At 46.2% G+C, this 17,500-nt stretch overlaps 1 protein-coding gene across 1 annotated transcript in view; it reads left to right on the top strand.

Annotated features, from left to right (window-relative positions):
• The window catches only part of LOC122256112 (uncharacterized), a 79,699-nt gene that overhangs the window by 55,358 nt on the left and 6,841 nt on the right, over positions 1 to 17,500 (top strand). Inside the window, exons 6-13 of the mRNA XM_086542949.1 lie at positions 4,389 to 4,477; positions 5,307 to 5,374; positions 5,694 to 5,777; positions 6,160 to 6,324; positions 6,617 to 8,638; positions 15,108 to 15,305; positions 15,479 to 15,592; positions 15,866 to 16,740. Of these exons, the coding sequence (XP_086399075.1) occupies positions 4,389 to 4,477; positions 5,307 to 5,374; positions 5,694 to 5,777; positions 6,160 to 6,324; positions 6,617 to 8,638; positions 15,108 to 15,305; positions 15,479 to 15,592; positions 15,866 to 16,740 (3,615 nt within the window). The remainder of the gene's footprint in view (positions 1 to 4,388; positions 4,478 to 5,306; positions 5,375 to 5,693; positions 5,778 to 6,159; positions 6,325 to 6,616; positions 8,639 to 15,107; positions 15,306 to 15,478; positions 15,593 to 15,865; positions 16,741 to 17,500) is intronic.

Here is a 17,500-nt window from a genome sequence, read left to right as displayed (position 1 = left end):
ACATACACATACACATACACATACACATACACATACACATACACATACACATACACATACACATACACATACACATACACATACACATACACATACACATACACATACACATACACATACACATACACATACACATACACATACACATACACATACACATACACATACACATACACATACACATACACATACACATACACATACACATACACATACACATACACATACACATACACATACACATACACATACACATACACATACACATACACATACACATACACATACACATACACATACACATACACATACACATACACATACACATACACATACACATACACATACACATACACATACACATACACATACACATACACATACACATACACATACACATACACATACACATACACATACACATACACATACACATACACATACACATACACATACACATACACATACACATACACATACACATACACATACACATACACATACACATACACATACACATACACATACACATACACATACACATACACATACACATACACATACACATACACATACACATACACATACACATACACATACACATACACATACACATACACATACACATACACACACATGCACACACACACATATACATACACATACACATACACATACACATACACATACACATACACATACACATACACATACATGCATACACATACACATACACATACACACACATACACATACACATACACATACACATACACATACACATACACATACACATACACAAATACACAGACACATACACATACACATACACATACACATACACATACACATACACACACGCATACACATACACATACACATACACATACACATACACATACACATACACATACACATACACATACACATACACATACACATACGTGTGTGTGCGTGTGTGTGTGCGTGCGCGTGCGTGCGTTCGTGTGTGCGCACGCATTTCAAATGAGCACCTAGATACAAGTACTACAACCAACCAAGGGAAAGTAGGCACAATGAATCGCACGGTGTTGAAGAGAGCAAAGGAAGGCGAGGGGCTGAAAGGGGAGGAAGGAGGGGTGGGGGCGGGGGGGTGACAGCGAGGGGACGTGTGCAGCGCCGTGAGGGAAGGATTACGGCCCTGAACTCGCATCTGCGCTCATGCTACCCAACTTTATAACAGACCTTGTTGCAGAAGCGAGCGTAAAAGGGAACATGTTGAAATCGGAATGTGCCACCGACTGAATGGTGAAGAAAATGTTATAAGGATATAGAATATTCACTCACTTTGATGCTCTCTCTATTTACACCTACGCTTTGCGGCTCTATTGCATGTGGCATCATAAGTGCATTATTTTTTACCATCATCATCACATTTGTAATTACAAGGACATTATTTATCAGACATTTCATCACACGGCGCCTGGCTCCGAGATCCGCCAACCTTAGCGCATCTAAAAACTAATCTCTTGAATGAACATGATGGCCTCATTTTCAGATTTAATAAAGGACATCGTTCACTGAATGTCGATAACGTCACCGCTCGTTTAACAGTGACAAGGGGTTGCGTCACCGCTGGCACCGTTACGTATTTTATTGGCACCATGCGTTACAGTGGCAGCCGACAGAAAAGGGTAATTACCGAAGTGAATGGAGGGAAACAGCCGTAAAAATATGGCGGAAAAAAGAAAAGCGCCTCGGCAGAGTTTTGTTTCGGAATTTATTCTCTCCGTAAGTGGCTTATTTTAGGGTATATTAATATGTAGCAAATCGAAGTGAATGCTTTGCGTATTTGGGATCCATATACTGTAATTTGAAGATAAGGAGAGAAGAAAAGGAAAGCGAGAGGTAAATAACTAGAAACGAACATGGGAAACAAAGCAAGTAAACAAACAGAATAAAGAGGAAGCACATGAAGAAAAAAAATACTAAAAGAGTCCCAGTGAATTGTAAGACATTTAATTGTTTCTTTTGAGTTGTGTGGACAGATGATTGTTTGAAAAAAGAAGAAATACACACAACACGTGTCTTCAAGCCTCGCTGACATTTATAACCGAAGGGAGTAATTTGAAGTGAACTGCCTCATTACGGCCGAAGAAACTGGGGCTACAGGGATTCTTTTCCTCCTCTTCTCGCTCTACAGGTTTCTCTTTTGGGCTTTGTTTATTTCTTTCCTCTACCTTTTTCTCTGGTGATTTCTTTCCTCTACCTTTTTCTCTGGTGATTTTTTTTTCACTTCTCTTCTCTTCTCGTTTTCATCTTTTTTTGTTCTTCCACTTTTCTCTTTTTGTTCTCTATTTCTCTTCTACCTCTTCTTTCCTTCCTTTTCTTTCTTTTCTTTTCTTTTTTCTCTTTTCTTTTCTTTCTCTTTCTTTCTCTCTCTTCTCTTCTCTCCTCTCCTCTCTCTTCTTTTCTCTCCTCTCCTCTCTTCTCTCTTCTTCTCTCCTCTCCTCTTCTCTCTTCTCTTCTCTTCTCTTCTCTTCTCTTCTCTTCTCCTCTCCTCTTCTCTCCTCTCCTCTCCTCTTCTCTCCTCTCCTCTCTTCTCTCCTCTTCTCTCCTCTTCTCTCCTCTTCTCTCCTCTTCTCTCCTCTTCCCTTTCCTTCCCTTCCCTTCCCTTCCCTTCCCTTTCCTTTCCTTTCCTTTCCTTTCCTTCCCTTCCCTGTCCTGTAGTTCTCTTTTTTTCCCATTCCCTTCTCTGCCCTACCCTGCCCTACCTTGCCTTTCTCTTTTCCAGCCAAAGAGAGAAAAAAAAGAGAGAAGAAAAGAGAGAATCGACAAGTATCTCTCTTTCTCTCTCACTCTCTATGTCTGTCCCAATGCTGAACGTACCTGGGTTAGTAGTCGCGTGATAATGAGCAAGTAGACATGGCGAATGAGTGGATAATTGAGTGTGTGAATGACAAGACAGATTGGGTAGGGGGGGGCGGGGTGGGAGGGAAGAGCGGGGAAGAGGGAGGGGGAGGGGGAGGGAGAGGGAGAGGGGAAAGCAGGAAGGGGCGCGAGGGTATGTCGAAGGTGAGGAAGAGTGACTTGGGTAAGAGGATGTTCAGCTCAGGACAGCTTCGCCCGGTATTTCCCCTCGCATGCCGCCTCCGTCGCGCATACCGCCATCTCACCTCTCGCCTCCTTTATCCCCTGTGAATGCCTTTACGCCACAAACCCCTGGTATTGGCACACGCTAATTTGCATACTCTCACGAATATACTCACATGTATACGCCATTTCTTTGTGTACTCATCTGTTTACCTTTCTCCTCCCACACTCCGGGAAGATAGCATCGCAAATGTCTTTCATTTTTCGCGAAAAAACGTCCGCGTGGCGCCTGGTCCCGACCCAAGCCAGCGTTCCCAGACGCTGACGGCGCGCGAGACACACATTCTTCGCGGGAAGTCTGTGAGTGCGTCGGCGAGGGGACTTGTGACGCGACCAGAAGGGGGGCGTCGAGGGGAACACTTACAGGATCCAATGACAAGGGCCTTGAAGGCTAATGGCCGTTTTCATATCCCTTGCGGTTGCTTCTTAGTTGTTATAACTCACCTGGGAAACTGTTTTTTTCAAAGTTTATATTTCTTCATTCTTCAGTCTTTGGTCTCGATGATGTAAATATATATATTTTTTCTTTTCGAATGATCTACTCAACGGGTAAGGAGGGGCATGCATGTTAACTTTGTTTCATTTGTTTGCCTTTATAGTAACATTCTGCAGAGTTACTTCCAATACCCATACAATAAAACAATAAATGTTGACATTGGCAGCGAATGACAGTAACCAATATTCTTGCAATATAATAAATGTAAATAATTTTTAAAAGCTTTGCCTCCAGAAAAGCGTTTTTCCAATATAATAGAATACAAAATATTGAAATGAAAAATATCAACTTGTAATCATGCCTGAGATGTAGGGCATATCCCTCATTGCAAGATTTACACCTGGTTTCTTCTACATAAGTTGTTTCGCCGATTTGGCAGTACAGCCTATGGCCACGTCTAATTCTCGAGGTCGCAACCGGCCGTAATGCTTACATAGCTTTGAAATAGACCTGTTCTCTGGCGTTGTAAATACGGGTATGACAGACCGTAGAGTTTATAACGGTGTTTACAAGAACGTCCACGGTAGTCATATTAAATCCGACCTACTGACCGTACTTTATCTTTACAATGTTACGACTTTTTCTTTTTACTTTGCAAACTGATATGGATTATGTTTCATCCTGTTATCAACAAGCAATTATCATGTATCTCTCGTGCTGACGATTCCCGAAATTAACCCTCCTATAGACTACTCCAGGGGGTTAAGTGTACGTGGCTCCACTACATAGATAACACCTGCATTTTTTCTTTCATCCACAGGACTATCGCAACTACAAGTCGTACACCGCCAGTTGTGTCCAAGACATGAACGATGGAGAGCGGTACATCGTGTATACTCGCACCCACTGGTGAGTAGGTGGGAGAAGGTGGTGTGTGTGTGTGTGTGTGTGTGTGTGTGTGTGTGTGTGTGTGTGTGTGTGTGTGTGTGTGTGTGTGTGTGTGTGTGTGTGTGTGTGTGTGTGTGTGTTTGTTTGTATGTGAGTGTACGCGTGTGTGTGTGAGTGTGCGCGTGTGTGTGTGAGTGTGCGCGTGTGTGTGTGTGTTTGTGTGTCTGTGTAGTTTTTTCTGTTTGCGCGTGTTTGTATTTGTAAGAGTGCGTGCATGGGATACGTGTAGTTAATTTTTTTGTGTGAATGGGTGATTATATGCGAGTGAGCATGTTCGTGTATGATCCGGAAAGCTTGTATTATCACAAAGTAAAATAACACAAAAGAAGACACTTCTCGGTAAGATTCTAACTTTATCGTGCTCGGGAGGAACCACAAGTGGAACGAGAGCTGTATGTGTGTATGTATGTATGTATGTATGTGTATGTTTGGGCTGTAGCCTCGATTATTCGATCATAAATTTGCAAACAATAGTTTTGAAACTGATGAAAGAGCAATCAGTCTGTGACCCCGTAGACTGAAGAAACGCTGTGCAGTTATGAAGCATCTATTAATATCCCCATGGCACAAGCAGAGGTCTCTCATCTCACCCTTGTATACAGAAGCTAATGATAAATAAACTACGTGTATGATTCACTAGTGAGAAGGTATATAGCACTGTATGATGTGTACAAAGCATCGCATGAATGCAGATACGCAGCTAATCCCACGCCAGACAATGGGACCTCAGTAATGTCGGCGCTGAAGAGGTCTTCGTGTTATACAGTTTGTTCTTGTGTTCTCTTCCCAGCGGCGAGTGGAACTATAACTGCATGTGGCTAAAGAGACGCAGTGCCAACATCCTGGAGTTCATGCTAGGTGAGTGTCATGAAGAATGTCTTTGTGAGAGAATATTATGGGTTAAAAGGTAAAGATAGAGAGAGTCCTGGTAAAGATGGTTATATACGTGTCAGAATGGTATATATATATATATATATATATATATATATATATATATATATATATATATATATATATATCGATGAAATACACTAATATTTTGTATATTAGACTAGACAGACGTAGACATATACACAGCAAGTTTGTCTGTTGGTAAGGGACGCAGTAGACCGATCGTCGATATGTACATTCAGTTGCCTATTTCTAAGTGCCATTTGTATCATGTTTTCCCCGGCAGGTCTGTATCCGAGCGAAACGTTTGACGATCAGCTTTGCGAATATGCCAAGTTCGGGGATATGACTTCGTGGATTACGCAAGGAAGTGAGTTGCATGGTTGAATAATTTGCCACGGCAGAATATATCTTGTGTTTCCTGTCGATTGTTTCTGGTTAAAGAAAAGATAGTTTCGTTGCGCACTCTTATTTGTGAAACCTTATGGTACTTGCTTATACTTCATCTTGACAGGAAATATGAAAAGATGTGCGTAGATCCGCATGCAGGTTAATATCCTTTAGTATTCAAGCGCATTCGCGTTTTTCAAGATGAAAAGATCCTATTTTTCATGCGCTAATTGTATATGCCCATGCCTAAAATAGAGAGGAAAAATATTACGTGATTATCTTCAACTATTCTTCTATTTCTACTTCATCCTCCCCCCCCCCCTACCCCCTACTCTTTTGCTGATTCTCCGTTTGGTGCACAGAGTCCCTGGTGGAGGAGCCAACATCATGTCCCATTGTGGGGAACTACGCGGGGGAGCTGCCGGACGCGAAAGGAATCTGCTCGCAGCTCTATTCAGACTGCGACGCCCCAGAGATCATGTACTACACCGTCAGTGAGTGCAGGAACAGTACCGCCATCTATGAACGTGAGTAGCCTTGTTGTTCAGTCCGTTACGAAGTCGTTAACCTTGGTAATATTGACTCTGATAGGCCTCGGCTTGACTAACGAAGTATCCTTTGACGTACTAACTCATGCTTGGTTTTATAACACGTTGTGATTCAACTAACAGAGTACAGTATATATGCTCGACAGTTGTGCAAGATTTTGCAGCATTAGTCTCACTAACATTCCCTTTGCCGGTAGTTGCTAAGAGTTCTTAGACGAGTCATGAGCCTGGCGTAGGTCAGAGGCTGGAGGCATATCCCATGTATTTGCAGAAGTGGAGGTGGGCGGCCCCACGAGCGAGGCGGGACCCTGGCTGCCGCCCGAGCAAAAGGTGAGCACGGGCGCCATGCTCACCATCACCGGCAGCGAAGGAAGGCGAGGGAAACGGCAGGCGGGCCAATTTCGTGTTGCTAATGCTCGTACCACGACCATCTCATGGTTGTGGGGTTCCAGTACGCCGGAGTTTACAACTACGACTACTACGACCACCACAACGCCAAGGCCCAGGCCGCCGCCGCCGCCGCCGTCGCGCAATGGGCCGACTGCGGGCAGGAATTTCGATCGCTCCCCCAGCCGCGATTCCTTCCTGGAAAACCGTCGTCCCCTACAACCTCCGAGGCGACAGGGCGATTACAATCCGCTGGGTTTCTGGCCCAGCACTGGCAGTCGGGACGAGTTTGCAGCTGAACCCGCGCCACCGCCAGTGCGACCACCTGTGCAGCCACCTGTGCAACCGTCTGCACAGCGACCAGTGCCACAAGTGCCACAGCAACGACCACTGCCGCCACAGCCCCCTCAGCAACGACCCTTGCCGCCACAAGGACCTCAACAACGGCCTCTTCCGCCACAAGAACCACCACAGCGGCCGCTGCCACCTCAGAGACCACAGCAGCGGCCACTGCCACCTCAGCTACCACAACAACCAGTGCCACCTCAGGTGCCACAGCATCGACCTCTGCCGCCACAAGCATCACCGAAAGTGCCAGTGCATTTGTCGCAGCAAAGGCCAGTCCATGCACCTCCACATGCACCACCGCATGTTGCTAGGCCAGTGCCATTGCCAGATCGGAATTACGACGACGAGGAGGAGAAAGAGACAGGTGGCGTGCCAGGTCGAGCCACCTGGGTCCCTGGTGCACCACCTGGCTTCCATGAGTCGACCTCCCAAGCACCTTTCGTCAGCGGAGACGATGCTACATACCCACGGGATCCAGTGGCGTCCCTTCCTGAAGCCTCAGTGCAACACTCTCCTGGCTCTCGCAATGGGGGCCGAGCACAACACTTAGGAGATGCAAAGCATTTCCCCCAAATACAAGGTATGCATGACCGACAAGACACCGGGTTTTCTGCATGGGACAACAGACACAAGTACCCCCCTGGTTACTGGAAAACTAGGGCTGAGGGGGACGTTTCCACCGAAGCCGCCAGTCACTCAGATCATTTTGACAAGAACACAGGTTTCAGGGGAGAGAGGAGACCGGGGCTCAGCATGACTGACGATCGTGACATGCACGAAGGTCATGGTTCTGGTAGTGGTGATGGACACTTTTCTCCCTCTTGGGGGTCCTCTGTAAGAGTCGGAGACGGTCGTGACGGGCGCCGTCCGGACTCTTCCGAGACTGCACTTTCAGGTTTCGATGTTATAGATCTCACTACACCTTCTCCTTCTTCTGGATGGAGGCCCTCTCGTGGCCCTTCCTTTCCTACTTCTGACATCTCTTATAACGATGATTCTAAATACAAACGTCCAAACAGTGGTTACTCCGACACAGACGAACAGGTAAGAGACAGTTTCCGCGGACACGACACGACGACAAACCGACAGCCAGGTGGAAGAGGGTTCTGGTCTTCGTCAGAATCTGATAGAAATATAGAATCGCCAAACATTTTACTTTCAAACAATGGTGATGACAGACCTTATAGACGACCTTACAGACCTGATGACATATCGAACAATAGACATGACACAACATTAAACAGACCTTTCATCAACGGGGGTTCCTCTTCTGTTGATCTTGACATCAACATTTCGGAAAACAGTGAAGAAGATACTTCGTCAAGAAGTCGGCCATCTACACAGTCACGTGCACCTGATAACCATCTTGATGATGACACAAGAACGCGCACAGGAGGGACATACTTTGTGGCAGGGATAACTCTTACCACAGCTAAGGATGTTGAGAACTCCAGAGGAGTTGGGAGTCGCTCCTCTGACGATGATCAGCATCGTCGGCCTAACAGCCCCGACAGTGCGCCTCCCCCGGGGAGGGCAACATCTCCTGTGCTCAAGAAAGGTACAGTGTGTCCCATAGTACACGGGCTATGGTGGTGGAGTCTCCAGACATCCCATTTCATCTCAATACTCATCACAGCCTTTACACATTCGCCGAGTTGGGAGCACCCAATATTCTGTAGACCTGGAAGGTTTCTTTGGTCTTCCAACTTACTTACAGTAACAGGGCTTAGGCAGCACCATCTGAAAGTATAACAACACAGCCAGGACTGCCAGACAGACGTAATCTCGAGCAAGCGCTCGCAATAGCTCTGTCAGCTCCATTACTTCGTGCTGACCCAGTTGTGTGAGAGCATCTGGCAGAAACACCGACTAGAGGCACGCATAACATGTACAGACGTCGGTCATTCCTAGTTACTTGATGACATCATGTACTGTCGACCTGCAGCATGGTAGAGCATGGTGGTATTACATGATAAATTTACCATGAGCAATATCAGAAGATTTAAATCAGAGGATATTTTTATCAAATTCGGGAATGCTCGGCAGCTTGCTTGCCAGGAAAATGTAATGCTTATTGATTTCACTGATAATTACACCTTGTTGGATTTGCACTGCTTTTCGCTTCATTGCTTACCCCTGCACATGTTCACAAACGCCCAACAGTACGCAGAACTACGTTACATCATTACATGCCTTACTGTACAAAAGCCACATCACATATGACACTTAGTGCGTTACAGTATAACACGTAGCAATACCAGCCTATGCAAATATGTTGAATTAAGAGCATTTTGTGGGTGAGATCGCATTCCACCTGCCACATTCTTCATGCTCAGGAGGTTGTTGTGGCAGACACGCATCGCTCTCCGCCACTGCGACTAATGTCTCAGATGGACCTTGCACAATTATTGCATTACTGCACCGCACAAGTAGCCCTTCCCATTGTATAGTTTGGTATATGTATCATGTGAACTACTTGCGTATGAATAAGGATCTATAGGTGGTTATAACACGATTCGAAAGTGTGGTCATGAGGATAGACCTAAAGACTTCCTCACAATCCGCACGAAATAAAACAAAAATCCGAAAGACCAGGAAACAGACGTTCGTGGACTAACGGCCATGACTGTAGATGCACTGCTGACGAACCCCTTATGTCGCCCATGCGTTTTATGCATTTCCCATCTCAGTGTAGTTCAGCCTTGAAGAATTACTAAGGTACGTGTGACAGTGTCAGTGGTTAAAACAAGCTATGGTAAAAAGTCGACACTAATATTACTTCCGCATGTGTTAAACCTGCATGGCATGCATGAATATATAGATTAACGTATTTCGTAGGGACTGTATTTAAGGCCATGGTAGTGAAATTGCCATGAAGTAGAATGTGCCTTTAATTAGCCATTTAGTAAAACGATAATTAATGCCATGTTCAGTTACCAAAATGAAGTTGATATTATGTTTTGTCGTTGATAAGATAAATGGTATAAGAATGTTTTTTTCCCTCACCCACCCTTTGTCTGTTCGTTTATTTCTCGTCGCTTTTTGTAACATTTTTTTCTGTTTTCATTTTGAAGACATTTAGCGATTCAAGTTCTTTTGTCTATTTTTAAAATATTCAGACAATAATGTTTTACCCTTTCCTGGCTGTCCCCTCGCGGTGCCTACTAAAGCGTCCCTTCTTTTCCTCCTTTCCTCTCCCTCCTCCCTCCTATCTTTTCCCTCTCCCTTTGTCCCTCTTCACTCCTCTCTCCTTTACAGCTCCTTCTTCTCCTCTCTCCACCTCCTTCTTCTTCTCCTCTCTCCACCTCCTTCTTCTCTTCTTCTCTCCACCTCCTTCTTTTTCTCTTCTTCTCTCCACCTTCTTCTCTTCTCTCCTTCTTCCTCTTCTCCACCTTCCTTCTTCTTTTCTCTCCTCTCCTCTTCTTCTCTTCTTCTCCCTCTCTCCTCCTCTCTTCCTCTTCTTCTTCCTTCTTCTCCTCTTCCTCCACATTCTTCTTCTCCTCTCTCTTCCTTCTTCTTCTCTCCTTCTTCCTCCTCCTCCTCCTCCTCCTCTCCTCCTCTTCCTCCTCCTCCTCCTCTCTCTTCTTCCTTCCTCTTCTCCTCCTCTCTCCTCCTCCTCCTCCTCCTCCTCCTCCTCCTCCTCCTCCTCCTCCTCCTCTTCCTCCTCCTCCTCTTTCTCCTCCTCCTCCTCCTCCTCCTCCTCCTCCTCCTCCTCCTCCTCCTCCTCCTCCTCCTCCTCCTCCTCCTCCTCCTCCTCCTCCTCCTCCTCCTCCTCCTCCTCCTCCTCCTCCTCTCCCCTCTTTCTCCTCCTCTCCCCTCTTTCTCCTCCTCTCCCCTCTTCCTCCTCCTCCTCCTCATCCTCCTCCTCTCCCCTCTCCCCCTCCCCCTCCCCCTCCTCTTCTCCCTCCCCCTCTCCCTCCTCCTCCTCCTCCTCCTCCCCTCCTCCTCCTCCTCCTCCTCCTCCTCCTCCTCCTCCTCCTCCTCCTCCTCCTCCTCCTCCTCCTCCTCCTCCTCCCCCCCCTCCTCTCCCCTCTCTTCCCAAGGTTAGCCTCTCCCCTTGCCCTCCCCGATGACCCGTGGATTGACCCGTTGGTCACCCGGTCATCTGGAACCAGAACTCGTATTTTGGTCACTTGACACGCCTTGGCGCCACGTCCACCATCTCACGTGTCCCCCCATCCCTGTCCCCCTTCTCTCTCTCTCTCTTTCCCTTTCTCTTGCTTTTTCTTTCTCTTTCTCTTACTCTTGCTTTTTCTTTCTCTTTCTCTTTTTCTCTTTCTCTTTCTCTTTCTCTCTCTCTCTTACTCTCTTCCTCCTTCTCTTCTCTCTTCTCACTTCCTCTTTCTCTTCTCTCTTCTCTCTTCCTCCTTCTCTCTTTCTCTCTCTAATTCTCTCTCTCTCTCTTTCTCTTCTCTCTTTCTTTCTCTTCTCTTCTCTAATTCTCTCTCTCTCTCTCTCTCTCTCTCTCTCTCTCTCTCTCTCTCTCTCTCTCTTCTCTCTCTCTCTCTCTCCTCTATTTCTCTCTCTCTCTCCTCTCTTTCTCTCTCTCTCCTCTCTTTCTCTCTCTCTCTCCTCTCTTTCTCTCTCTCTCTCTCTCTCTCTCTCTCTCTCTCTCTCTCTCTCTCTCTCCTCTCTCTCTCTCTCTCTCTCTCTCTCTCATCTCTCTCCTCTCTCCTCTCCTCTCTCCTCTCTCCTCTCTCCCTCCTCCCTCTCTCCCTCTCTCCTCTCCCCTCTCCTCCCTCTCTCTCTCTCTCTTCCTCTCTCTCTCTCCTCCTCTCTCTCTCTCTTCCTCTCTATCTTTTCTTTCCTTTCTATATGCTTTCTGTATTTTTACCGTTTTTCTTCTTCTTTTCTTCCTGTAACTTTCTCTCCTCTGTTGTCACTTGAGCGCCGTCCCTTCCATATTCCTTTTTTGTATGTGTATTTTATTTATGTTATCTTTTTTTCCTCCTACCACTCCCCCCTTTTTCATCTCTATGGTCATTTGTTTGTTTTTTTATCGTTCATTTCTCTTAATTTATTCCTTTTCTTGCATTCATTACTATTCGTTTCCTTTAAGTCTACGTAAATCGTCCCCGTTGTGCATGTTCTGAAGATTTCCTCTCATTTTTTTTCCTCTTCTCTGTTGGTCCCTTCGTCATATGTTGGTTCTGTCCTCGTTCATGTTTTAGACTGTTTGCACCCTCATCCCCCCCTACCCCTCTCCCTCTCTCTCTCTCTCTCTCTCTCTCTCTCTCTCTCTCTCTCTCTCTCTCTCTCTCTCTCTCTCTCTCTCTCTCTCTCTCTCTCTCTCTCTCTCTCTCTCTCTCTCTCTCTCTCTCGTCCCTTCATTGTTTGTCGCTTCCCTTCTTGTTCATATTAAAAAAAAACTTTTTAAGTACTGTTTTCCTTAATTTTTTTCCCCACTTTCCTTTCCTACTTCCTTATCCTTTTCTCTCTCGCCCGCGATCCCCCACCGGACGGTCACAGGATGTAGGGAAGGAGGAAGAGGGTGCCAGAGGATGCCATGGGATAGGCGTGGCACCGGCGACACGGGTGGCCCTCCGAGAACAGTCATTACTGTCGGAAAGTTTCTATTCTGGAGGCCGAGGTGGACGGATACGCTCGGTGCGCGCATGTGTGTGTGTGTGTGTGTGTGTGTGTGTGTGTGTGTGGGTGCGTTCGTGTGTGGGTGCGTTCGTGGGTGTGTGCGTGCGTGCGTTTACCCGAGACGCGTTCTTGTAACCTCACAATTACCCTGGGAATAGCACTTGGTTGAAGGGACCGGGCCTTGGTCTGGTTTGGTCTTTTTGGTCCCTCGTTTTGGTCCCTCGTCGTTCATGCATGAAAAAAAAAGAAAAAGAAAACAACAACAGTAACAACACAGGCAGCGTTTGTTACGATAATACAAGCAACTTTATTATTGTAACGAGGGGGAGCCCACGAAGCTTAATCCATTTTTTTCTCTTTGAAGAATGTTCATTGCTCCTTGTTGCGGTTATTAATTCATATTGAAGACTACGCTTCCTTGTACTCCGATTAATCACGGCCGTGTTCGGTATCCGATACCAACGCAATCCACATCCAATAAATCGTATTACATAGAAGGGCTTTAATCCTGTCCCCGCCTCCCCCTCCCCCCCCACCGCCCTATCTCCCCCACCCCCGCCCCTGCAAGTCAATCCTTTCTCTTCTTACATCCATGAGCGTCAGGTACCGAAGGCTCTTTGATGATCGTTGTTGTTGGGTAATATTTATAAAAAAAATAATAATATCATTATTGAAGTTACTGTTATCGCCATCATTCATCATTATTATCATTTGGCTGTAATCATAATAACTAGTTATATTACATTCGCTCGAATGATTATTGCGAAAGATGGATATTTTTATTGAAATCGTTAGATAGCGTTGTCGCCATTTTTGACCATTCGTTTTCCTTGTTTTTTTTTTAGTCAGATCCTTCTCTTCTTGTCGTGTCCCTTTATTGCCTCTTCTTCCTGTCCTTTTTCTGACCTTTGGACCCCCCCCCCCCTTTGCTCCTCTCTCATCCCTTTCCTTCGTCTCGCTGGTCTATTCTCTTTTCTCTTCTTTTCTCTTCGTTCCTCTCTTCCTTTCTTTTCTCTTCTATTTTCTCTTCTCATCTTTTCTCTTCTCTTCTCTTCTCTTTTTTCTCTTCCCTTCTCTTTACCCTTCTCTTTTCGCTTCTTTTCTTTTCTCTTCTCTTCCCTTCTCTTCCCTTCTCTTCTCTTCCCTTTTCTCCTCTTCTCTTCCCTTTTCTCTTCTCCTCCCCTCTCCTTTCCTCTCTCATCTCCCTCTTTTCTCATCCTCCTCTCCTCGCTCTTCTCCCTCTATTCCCTCTCTTATCTCTCTCCTCTCCTTCCTCCTCTTTTTCTACTCTCCCTTCACCTCTTCCTCCCCTCCCCTCCCCTCCCCTCTCTTCTCCTACCCTCCCCTCCCGCTTTTCCCTCTCCTCCTTCTCCCCTCTCCTTCTCCTTCTCCCTCTCCTTCTCCCTCTCCTTTCCCTCCCCTCCCTCTCCCTTCCCTCTCCCCTCCCCCTCCCCCTCTCCCCTCTCCCTCCCTCCCCTCCCCCCTCCCCTCCCCCTCCCCTCCCCTCCCCTCCCCTCCCCTCCCCTCTTCTACCCTTCCCTCCTCTACCCTTCATTCTCCTCCCCTCTCCCTCCCTTCCCCTCCCCTTCCCCTCCCCTTCCCCCCCCCCCCCCCCCCCCCCCCACACACACACAAAGCCATGCGAGGCAGGGTGTCGTAGAAGCCCCAAAGAGAGACCGAATCTTAAGTACCAGCGGCCTCTTTATGGTTACTTGATCCCCTACAGATGTCACCCGAAACCCTCAATATTAGAGCATTGGATCCGACGTCAGGAGAGCGGTGCCGTGCCGTGCCGTGCCGTGCCGTATGTAGGGTCGGGTTGAGGATTTTTTTTTTTTGATTGAGTTTAATTGACTATTTCAGGGTCGATGAGGGTGGACTGAACATGGTAGGTCGGAATAAATATGCGAATGAATATAAGAGAGTGCATGCGTTCGGATTCTTTATTTTGTTATTGTATGTAGATCAGACCGAGTGACTTTTCCTCTTCTTGAACGCCAGTGCGACTAGGATCGAGTGACTAAATCTCTTTGGTAATTATTTCCCACATTTCCCACAGTGCACACGTTTTGGGTTTATTTTTTCTTGCTACTCTTTCATTTCGTTAATTAATCTATATGGATAATAGGCGTATAGAATAAAAGCGATTCATATTGATAAACAGCTGTAGTAGTTTATTGTTAATTTTTTTTTTCTAAAAGACCGCAATAAATCATTAGGCGAGGATCACATGCATAGATTAATATATTGACGGCATTCCGTCTTGTAGGTCAGAAATCGCTTCCATATTAAGATAAAGTAAGTAATTTAATGAGATTTCTTCGTTCCTAATAGAATATTACAATAAATGGCGATTTAAAAACATTTCGAGTTTTGGATGCATAATATGAGTATTCTTTTCCTTATGACAGCATGATGACCCATCTTGACCTTTCCAGAGCGGGAATATCAGTGCTTGGGGCAGTGGGAGGAAGAAGGGCGCCTCTACGCCTTCACTTATCGCAGGGACGTCAAGACCTACGAGTGCTTCGTGGGCGTAATTAAACCCTCGGGCGTAGTCTTCATCAAGGAAGCGGGCCCCGTGTGCTCTAGGGGTGTCCAGCCTGAGGTCCTGGGGATGAAGCTGCACAGGAAAGGTGGGAAAGAGGAGGTTTTTTTATAAGGGTTATAGATTAGTTTTACTTTATTGTACTTGTTACTGTAATGATTTGTTATGACAGAAATTACAGTTGTTTTGATAATGTAACTACTTGTGAAAATGTTTACAATGTTTATTTTTTACCTGAATTATGTCATCACGATTCCGCAGAGGCTTGCGCGCCCCCCACCCGAGCGAGTCAGAGCTCTCGCGTAACGGAATACACACCACGAGCCACGCGGCCTCCGTGGCTCAGAACCACTCGGCCCTGGAAGCCTATAACAGGTCAGTATGTCACCCTCTAGACTAGTGGCATGCAACTCTATTGGTGGGTGCGATCGCCTCTCGACTAATTCCTATCGTATATTCGATATTAATTACATCCTCTTACGATCTGGGTTTCTCTCTGACCGCTAGAGTATTGTGTAGATTGTATATAGAACTTGAGGATTTCTAACCATATCTAAAATAGCTTCTACTAATCCCCTGTATACTTATGACTTTATTGGATAAATACCAAATGTGCGCCTATCTTTTCACGCTGCTATCACACTGTAGAGGGTCAGGTATATGTGCCCTGTAAGGTAGGTCAACAATGCAGCAAGACACAGAAATCAACCGGCAGATTCGCAGAGTTTATCAAGAAACTCACCGGAAAGGGACCTCGAAGCCAGAAACCCTTCCGAAATGAGGTCAGGTCAGCGAAGAAAGCCAGTCCGGAAACAAACCGACGCCGCTTGCACGAAAAGCCCGTTTTACTTTACAAGAAGTACTTCGAGAACTTTCTGCGTCCCAAGTACCAGTCTCACTTCGAGGAGTACCGGGTCAGTCGGGTCAGGAGGCAGGTCTCCGCAGAAGATGATGGCGTGAGGATAAGATATCAGCCTCTGACATTCCTCCATAAGTATAACCATGAGAACCATGAGGAAGATTCTCCCGACGAAGGTAGCGGGCATGATGACCATCAGGATAGTCATGCTAGTCAGGAACCCTCAGTGCATGACTTGGATCTTGGGCGGCCTATGGAAAATGCTTCTTACGACCAGCATGTAGAGTACGGCCATGCTGATGAACATGAGCACGAGGAAGAACTTGTTGGTCGTGTAGAGCGACATGAACACCAGGCTGATGAACGCGGTCATGATCACACTGGTGACGATGGTCGCACTGATGAACACGACGATCACGGTGATGAGCATAATCACGATGGTCACGGTGACGCTGATGAACGTTATCATGCTGATGAACATGGTCATGACGTGCATGATCATGATGAAAAGAATCATGATCATGCTGATAATCATCATGCTGACGACCATGATCATGCTGTCGACCATGATCATGATGACCATGATCATGCTAACCACCATGATGCTGACGACCATGATCATGCTGACGACCATGATCATGCTGACGACCATGATCATGATCATGCTGACGACCATGATCATGGTCATGCTGACGACCATGATCATGATCATGCTGACGACCATGATCATGCTGACGATCATGATCATGCTGACGACCATGATCATGCTGACGACCATGATCATGCTGACGACCATGATCATGCTGACGACCATGATCATGCTGACGACCATGATCATGCTGACGACCATGATCATGCTGACGATCATGATCATGCTGACGACCATGATCATGCTGACGATCATGATCATGCTGACGACCATGATCATGGTCATGCTGACGACCATGATCATGGTCATGCTGACGACCATGATCATGGTCATGCTGACCACCATGATCATGCTGACGATCATGATCATGCTGACGACCATGATAATGGTCATGCTGACGACCATGATCATGCTGACGACCATGATCATGCTGACGACCATGATCATGCTGACGGCCATGATCATGCTGACGGCCATGATCATGCTGACGACCATGATAATGGTCATGCTGACGACCATGACAATGGTCATGCTGACGACCATGACAATGGTCATGCTGACGACCATGATAATGGTCATGCTGACGACCATGATAATGGTCATGCTGACGACCATGATAATGGTCATGCTGACGACCATGATAATGGTCATGCTGACGACCATGATAATGGTCATGCTGACGACCATGATAATGGTCATGCTGACGACCATGATAATGGTCATGCTGACGACCATGATCATGGTCATGCTGACGACCATGATCATGCTGACGACC

The sequence above is a fragment of the Penaeus japonicus genome, unplaced genomic scaffold (genome assembly GCF_977035675.1).
Source record: "Penaeus japonicus unplaced genomic scaffold, GWHDUDI00000001_assembly GWHDUDI00000013, whole genome shotgun sequence".
Lineage (NCBI taxonomy): Eukaryota > Metazoa > Arthropoda > Malacostraca > Decapoda > Penaeidae > Penaeus > Penaeus japonicus.
The sequence above is the reverse complement of the archived record's forward strand: the minus strand, read 5'-3'. Positions and strand labels throughout refer to the sequence as shown.